This window comes from Piliocolobus tephrosceles, chromosome 8, assembly GCF_002776525.5.
Source record: "Piliocolobus tephrosceles isolate RC106 chromosome 8, ASM277652v3, whole genome shotgun sequence".
NCBI classification, from domain to species: Eukaryota; Metazoa; Chordata; class Mammalia; order Primates; family Cercopithecidae; genus Piliocolobus; species Piliocolobus tephrosceles.
The window spans coordinates 147,592,895-147,601,343 of NC_045441.1; the positions used below are offsets into that span (position 1 = coordinate 147,592,895).

General features: G+C 47.0%; 1 protein-coding gene across 1 annotated transcript in view; it reads left to right on the forward strand.

The window, feature by feature from the left end:
- Positions 1 to 1,523: 1,523 nt before the first annotated feature.
- The window catches only part of LOC116418897 (actin-related protein 3B-like), a 22,121-nt gene continuing 15,195 nt past the window's right edge, over positions 1,524 to 8,449 (forward strand). The window contains exon 1 of the mRNA XM_031936107.1: positions 1,524 to 1,550. Within this exon, the coding sequence (XP_031791967.1) occupies positions 1,539 to 1,550 (12 nt within the window). The 5' untranslated portion in view covers positions 1,524 to 1,538. The remainder of the gene's footprint in view (positions 1,551 to 8,449) is intronic.

The following is an 8,449-nucleotide window of genomic DNA, read 5'->3' on the forward strand; positions in this document are numbered from 1 at the left end:
GCTTAGAACACTCCTGGCCCGTGCGGGGTGCTCAGTAAGTGCTGCTGACCCGGTGAATGAGATGCGCGGCACACTGGGGCCTGGGGGCTCTGCGGTCTCACAGAGGAGTCAGGGAAGGAGGGGTTGCCAGGTTGGCGAGGTGGTGAGCGAGGGCTTTCCAGGCCCTGGAGACATCCCTCAGAGATGCTCAGAGTCTGCAAGACCACGGAGATGTGGAGGCTGGAGGGCGGGGGTGCAGGTTGGGGTGAGATCTGAGGGGCCTTTGTCTGCTGTCTGGGGGGTTTCACTTTAGATTTGAAGACCAACTCTATAATCTTACTGAAAGAAGTATTTCAACAGATAGGCTGAGTAAATATTTGTTAAACTGCGAAAGTAAACCTTGAGTTCAGAATCTTATTTTAGGAAGTCATGTTAAGCTAGGTGCAGGGGCTTACACCTCTGTAATCCCATCACTTTGGTAGGCCAAGGCAGGAGGATTGCTTGAGCCCAGGAGTTCGTGACCCGCCTGGGCAACACAGGGAGACCCCATCTATAAAAATAATTAGCCAGCTGTGGTGGAAAGCACTGCACCTGTGGTCCCAGCTACTTGGGAGGCTGAGGTGGGAGGATCCCTTGAGCCCAGAAGGTCAAGGCTGCAGTGAGCTGTGATTGCACCACTGCACTCTAGCCTTAGTGACAGAGGGAGACCCTGTTTCAAAAAAAAAAAAAAAAAAAAAAAATTGTCACGTTGGTCTGTGCTCTATAAGCAGTGAAATAAAACAGTGATGTATGCTATTTTTTCATACTTTGAAAAGAGTATTAGATTAATAGGGCATTTAAAATGTTTCGTCTGTGCTAGATTTGCTGTTGAGAGAGCTTTCTTTCTAGACTGTTGTGTGGGATAATCTGCTTTTCTATAAATAAAGGGGTTTGATTTTAAAATACTAAAATGTTATTATTTGTTACATCTTTCCTTTCTTTCTTAGAAAAAATGTTTGCTTACTTTTCCTTGTGGAAATTGATTAAGAATGCAGGCCGGCCTTCATGGCTCATGTGTGTAATCCCAGCACTTTAGGGGGATGAGGCAGGAGGATTGCTTATGACCAAGAGCTGGAAACCAGCCTGGGTGAGATAGCAAGACCCCATTTCTACAAAAGGAAAATTAAAAAATTAGCTGGATGTGGTAGCATGCACCTGTAGTCCCACCTGCGTGGGAGACTGAGGCAGGAGTATCGCTTGAGCCTGGGAGGTGGAGGCTACAGAGAGTTAGGATCGCACCACTGCAGTCCTGCCTGGGTGACAGAGTGAGACCTTGTCTCAAAAAAAAAAAAAAAAAAAAACCTATTAGGCTAAATGTTTATATTTCTGAGGTACAGAATTATTAGAATAAGCACTGTTGCTTTACTTTGAGATGAGATGGAAAGAATACATTTATTGGTAATTTCACATATTTCTCTTTTTTTCTGCTTCTTCCTCACTGTGAAGGTGAAACAAACATAGGTAATAAGAAACCAACGCAAATGACGCCTGTAAGCCACATTTAAGCCATCAGAGTAATTATGGATGGTCACGTGAGTTTAAAAATAATAAGCTCAGACACTGTTTTAATCCTCATAAAAGACTAGTTAGAAAACCAATTTTACTTTGATGCAAACAAGCTAGCTAAAGTTAGAGAAGGGGTACTAAGAAAATGAGTGGGGACAATCTGTTCTCTCCTGATCCCGCCCCTCAGCCGCTCTGGGGACATCTCCTTGTGTTTAATCTCCCATCAAGACTCCTGCTGAATACATGTTAGGAATGAGAGGCAGACTCTCAACCATGTCATTTTCTCAGAGAAAACTGGATTGCGTGTTGGTAATAACAGCACCTGTCACTGAGAAATGGTTTGTCGCCAGCATGGCTGAGAGGCTTCAGACCCACTTTGTTGTGGTTTGCTCTTGAATTTATTTCTTGTGTTTTCAAGCCCCGGGAAAGGGATGCTGACAGCGTGAGGGGCTGTGAAGGCTGCGAAGTTGGGTCTAGGGTTTTTTCCTTTTCCTTGATAAAGTAACTTTTCTGTTTAGAATGGAAATAACCCTTCCATTAAAGTTTTTCCATTTAATCTGGGCGAGGAGGGAGGTATTGCTTTTGTAGTTGAGTGTTAAGAAAGGTTTTCCTCGGTTTCAGTTACTATAACACTTAATTTTTGGTTTTCTTTTCTTTTCTTTTTTTTTTTTTTTGAGACGGAGTCTCGCTCTGCCACCCAAGCTGGAGTGCAGTGGCTGGATCTCAGCTCACTGCAAGCTCCGCCTCCCGGGTTCACGCCATTCTCCCGCCTCAGCCTCTCGAGTAGCTGGGACTACAGGTGCCCGCCAAGTCGTCTGGCTAGTTTTTTGTATTTTTAGTAGAGACGGGGTTTCACCATGTTAGCCAGGATGGTCTCGATCTACTGACCTCGTGATCCGCCCGTCTCGGCCTCCCAAAGTGCTGGGATTACAGGCTTGAGCCACCGCGCCCGGCCAATTTTTGATTTTCTGTTTGTCATGTGCAACATGGTTGTTGGTGGTAAGAATGGGTTCAAAGGGACTAAGGATCTAGAACCAGAAATACCATTTGACCCAGCAATCCCGTTACTGGATATATACCCAAAGGACTATAAATCATTCTGCTGTAAAGACACATGCACACGTATGTTTATTGCAGCACTGTTCACAATAGCAAAGACTTGGAACCAACCCAAATGGCTATCAATGATAGACTGGATAAAGAAAATGTGGTCATATACACCATGGAATACTATGAAGCCATAAAAAAGGATGAGTTCATGTCCTTTGCAGGGACGTGGATGAAGCTGGAAACCATCATTCTCAGCAAACTAACACAAGAACAGAAAACCAAACACTGCATGTTCTCTCTCATAAGTGGGAGTTGTACAATGAGAACACATGGGCACAGGGAGGGGAACATCACACACCAGGGCCTGTTGGTGGGCCTCTTAGGAGAGGGGAGAGCATTAGGAGAAATATCTAATGTAGATGACGGGTTGACGGGTGCAGCAAACCACCGTGGCACGTGTATGTATACCTGTGTAACAAACCTGCGTGTTCGGCACATGGACCCCAGAATGGAAGCATAATAATAATTTAAAAAGTAGTGCTGCTTCCTCCATTTCCCACTGCATCGGACGTAGAGGTGTTTACAGCCACAGACCACCTTTTGCTCTATTGGGAGATGGCAAGTCTTTTGACCTTGATTGGCCCTCAAGGCCAGGGTTCCACCTCCCTGCTGCAGAGTTTCTTTCTGTTTGTCCTGGGGAGACATGCTGTGTTGATGGTGTTGTGTTCTGCTGCGGAGGGGAGTCCACGTTGTAAGAGGCTGGTTGTTGGATTTCGAAGTATATCCAGAGGACGGTCCCCAGAACAGCAAGAGGTCCTGAAAAGATGGCCTGTGAGAAGTGGTTGAGGGAAGCAGCATTGTTTGACTGGCGACCTGGCAGGCAGCATGAGGCTGTCTTGGGACACGTGATGGGCAGCTGGCTGGAAGGTGAGCAGTGCCGAGGAAAGAGAGAAAGCAGGGCCAGGTGGGTGGCAGATTTCAGCTCAGCACAGGGAGAGCTACTTTACAAATTGGTCTGTACAAAGTGGGGTCCGGATTCTGTGTCACGGGAAGGGAGGCTGTGTGGACTGGTGGTTAGAGTGCTGTGCTGAGTGCATGGGCTGCGGGGGGTTGGTGCCCCCATGCGGTGAGTGTGTGGATCCTGCATGGTGGTGAGCACGAGGTCTGCAGGTGTGGATGCCACGTGGCCGTGAGCTTCTAGACTGCCAGCTGTGTGTTCTGCCCTGCCTACCGCTTGTTCCGTTGTGTGATTTTGGCAGGTTACTTGGTCTCACTGTGCCTCAGCGTCCTTCTCGGCAGAATGGGGATGGGAATAGCACCTGCTTTATCCCATTTTGGGCAAGGTGAAAGGAGTTGGTGTGTGGCATTGCCTTCAGCTGTGTCAGGCAGTGAGTAGGCACTGTCGTTGTGTTCCATGAAATGGCTTCAAGTGATATTCTGCAATGGCGCTCCACATCCAGGCCAGGGCAGCAGATTCCTCACCTGCTGCGGCCTCTAGCCCATTGACTTTTCTATTTTTAAAGTTCCCAGGGATTTTGCCTGGTTTCCTTTGCGTTTTTGCCCCAGGCAGCTGCTGCCTTTTGGGACTCCTGCACGTCTTGGATTAGCTGCAGAGCGGCACACCCCTTCCCCAGTGGCCGTCTTTGCCGGTGCGCAGGCATCTTTGGTTTTACTGCTCAGCGCTAATTAGGGCAGGGTTTCTTAGCCCTGGTGCTATTGACGTTTTCATTGTAGGATGCTTAGCAGCATCTCTGGTCTCTGCCCACAAAGTGCCAGTAGCACCTTCCCACCCCCACCCAGTCCTGACCATCAAAATCGTCTCCAGATGTTGCTTAGTGTCCCCTGGAGGCACAGTTGTCCCTGACTGAGAACCTGTGCACTAGGGAGAAATGTTAGGAGGTTACCAGAGTCCAAGGACTTAATCAGAAGTTGTCAGTTATTGTTTCTGGTTCTTGAGTTACTTGCTGGAGTCTTTTTTCCTTTACTGACCCCCCTTTATTCCAGAGGGGAGAGCGAATGAAATGCGCCACGTTCATTCCACGATGGCTGTGGAGGGTCCCTGTTACCGAGCGCTGTGTGTAGCGGTGGCTTCAGGGAGGAGTGGACAGACAGGGTGTAGACCTGACCCTGCTCAAGCCTCTGCATGGCCCAGGGCAGAGAGGGCCAAACAAGAGAACCCACTGTGCTTGTCGCCGTCCTGCCTTCCCTGGGCCGGTGCTGACGTCATTGCCCTCTAATTTCCCCCCAGACCTGCCAGCGGCTTGATGATGTCGTCACAGATGAGGGCGTGAGAGCTCACGGGTGAGGGGGTTTGCTGCCTGCTTCAGGCCTCAGCACCAGACAATGGAGGGAAGTGTGAGGCCTTTGGGCATCCCCACCTGGCTCCAGGTTGTGAAGGGTCCGGTTGTGAAGGGCTCCAAACGCCCTGTCAGGAAAACCGGGTTTGGGGCCAGTACTGCTTCGTCGTCTTAAATGCTTGTCTTCTGTCAGGCCCTGCTCTCTCCTGGTGTTCCTGTCAGGCTGGCAGTCCGACAGAGCCTGTCACTGAGCACTTGTATGTGCCTTTTAGACTGTATTCCACCCTCCACTGTCGCTCTGGCAGGTCCCCCTTGTCCTCTGAAACTTCTGCCGTCGGCAGCGGGGTGCGGGGAAAGTTGCCTCCGGGAGTCAGCCCCGTGGGTGGTGTGGGACAGCTTAGGGCGAGGGGTTCAGGGGCTGCTGAAGTACGAGCCAGCTCCCTTGACCTTGTCCTTGGGAGGTGCCGTCTGGGGCAGCTCTGCTGTGGCCTGCCTCCCTCAGGATGCGCCACACAGGGACCTTCTAACCTGGTGGCTGTCGTTCTGTGCGTGGAGCTAAAGTTCAGTTCAGTAATTCTAGGCTGAAGCTCAACGTGATGAAAACGAGAGTACTTTGCAGCATTAATTTAGAAACGGTATCTGGGCAGAGCTAGTGGAAGACTTGTAGGACGGCAGCCTGCCTGTGCGGGAAGCGTGTGCAGCAGACCTCACCAACTCTGCGTTCTTACAGATCCGGAGCCCACTGTGTGCCACATCCGTGTACACAGTGGACATGGGGATGTGTCTGCTGGTAGTTGTTGTGTTCCAAAGCTCAGGCAGGAGCAAAACATGAGATTTAAACCTGTCATTTGGCCTGGGGCACAGACGCTCTCGCTTTCTCCCGGAGTTGTCTCTAAAGTGTGTCTGTGTGAAAGGGGACGTTTGCCAGTGGGGAGGAGTTGGGTTGGAGGGTGGGGACGACAGGAGTGTATTCAGAGGGCGGAAGGAACAGGGTGGACAGTTGCTTTGGTAACAGATCAAGGGTTGTTCATTCTTAAATACTAAAGGGTTTGTTGAGTTTACTGGTTCACATGAGAATTTCTCCACACAAAGCACAGCGTGGAACTAGGGTGGGAGCTGGAGTTTGCTTTTAGGAAATGCCTCCAAGTATAGTGTGTATTGTTTTCCTGTTGTCCATGGCAGCTATGGGGGATTAAATGTTAAAAATGTTAAAATAAAATGGGGCAACTTGGCTCAATCTTACGTCCTCACACAGTTACAGAACATTGAGAAATGAAGAGTGAGAGACTGTTCACTTTGGCTAAATGTGCACCCTTTTTAGGGCGTCCTTCTTCTCATTTAAGTCCCTGATGCCACCTTTTCAGCAAGGCCATTCCTGCCGTCTCAACTCAGTGACCCGTTGCCGTCACTTTCTCTTATGTTGCTCTGCTTTTAAAAGTTCGACTTTGAGATGTAATTTATATAGAGTCAAATGAACCCATTTTAAGTGTATGGTGTGAAAAGAAAGTTTACATACTTAGGTGATAATCACCACAGTGAAGGTACAGCAGGGAACCATCGCTGGCAGGAGCTCCTCAGCCTCTGCTCCAGGAAGGCGCCCATCTGCGGGATCTGACTTTCCAGAGTTTCGTATACAGGAGTCCCTTCTTATCTGTGGGGCATGTGTCCCAAGACCCCCAGTGGATGGCTGAAATTGTGGGTGGTACCACGTCCTCTGTATATGATCTTTTTTTTCCTGTGCATACATACTTTTGATAAAGTTTACAGATTAGGTACAGTAAGAGATTAGCAGCAATAACTAATAATACGGATCAGTTACAACGGTGTGTTAGCATCACCGCTCTTGTGCTGTGGGGCTATTATTAAATAAAGTGAGGGCCACCTGAACTCAAGCACTGCGATGGTGCGGTCGTCGGTCTGATCACCAAGGTGGCTACTGAGTGACTCAGGGCGGGTGGCGTATATGGCATGGACATGCTGGACAAAGGGAAGACTCGTACCCTAAGCGGGACACAGTGGGACAGCTCGAGATTTCACCATGCTTCTCAGAATGGTGCGCAGCTTAAAACTTAACAAAGTGTTTTTTTCTGGAATTTTCTGTTTAATCTTTTTAGACTGTGGTTGACCATGGGTAACTGACACCTTGCAGTGTGAGCCGCAGATAATGGGGGGGCTGCTGGAAATGGAGTGTTCCACGTATTCTCTGTTTCTGGCTTCCTTCACTCAGCTGGTGCTTTTGAGGTGCGGGTGTCATTTGTCCCTTTGTACTGCTGGGAGCGCCTCAGCGAGCGGCTGTGCTGCAAGTCAGCTGTACCCTCCTGGCGGACATTTGAGTTGTTTCCAGTCTTGGCTATTACAGAACACCCTGCTATGAACATTGGAAATATACTCAGCGTCTGCTGGATATGTTTTATTCTCCTTGGGAAATACCTGGGAGTGCAGTTGCTTTGTTGTATGATAAGTGTACATCGTTTTCACTTTGTGAAAACTGCCCGACTTTTTCCAAAGTACTTACAGCATCTACCCTCCCACCAACAACGCACAAGAGTTGCAGTTGTTTGTTTTGACCCAAACTTGGTGTGTGGTGGATTTAAGCTGTATGATCCTGATGACAAGTGTTGTTGATGGTCTTTTCCTGTACTTAGCAGTCATTTGTATGTATTCTTTTGTGAAATGTCCGTTTGAATCTTTTGCCCATTTTTAACTGATTTGTTTATTGAGTGACAACTCAATAATGAGAGTTCCTCAGATATCCTGGATACAAATCCTTTGTCAGATTTATGTGTTGCAGATTTTTTTTCTAGTCTGTGGCTTGTCTTTCCATTTTCTTAGTGGTGGTTTTTGAAGAACAAATGTATGGAACCCCATTTATCAACTTTTTTCTTTTATGGTTCATGCTTTTTTATGTGCTAAGAAATTTTTGCCTGCCACAAAATTACGAAGTTTTTAAAAAATAGTTTTTAAAAGAAATTTTGTACTCTTAGCCCTTACATTTAAACCAGTGATACATTTTAATTTGTGTATATGAAATGAGAAAGTAAATAGATGTTCATCCTCTCACTCCATGGATATAAATTATTCCCACATCATTTGTTGAAAAAGACTGTTCTTTCCCTATTGAAGTCTCTGGGTGACTTGGTGTAAAATCATTTGACCACACATGCATAGCACTGTTTGTATGGTTATGTGAATAAATGAAAGAAATGAATTTATGTAATACCTTTGAAGGCAACTCAAGATCATGTAGTGCTTCTCAAGTATTATAATGAACATTTATTTTCATACCCTAGTGAATAATTTTTAATTAAAAAACCTATTACAGAGACATGACAAGTAATTGCACAGTCTGACCCTGCACTGGACTCTGGACTGGCGAGAAAAAAAAATGCCATGAAGAATATTAATAAATCCAGTGGCAAGATGAGAATAGGAACAGTAGATCAAAGTTTTGTATTAATGTTAAGTTTATGAAGTTGGCAGTTGTACTGTGGTAACATGAAAGAATGTTCTCACTTTTAGTAAATACACACTGAAGTATTTAGTAGTAAAGGGCCATGAGGTATGTAAGTTATGCTCAC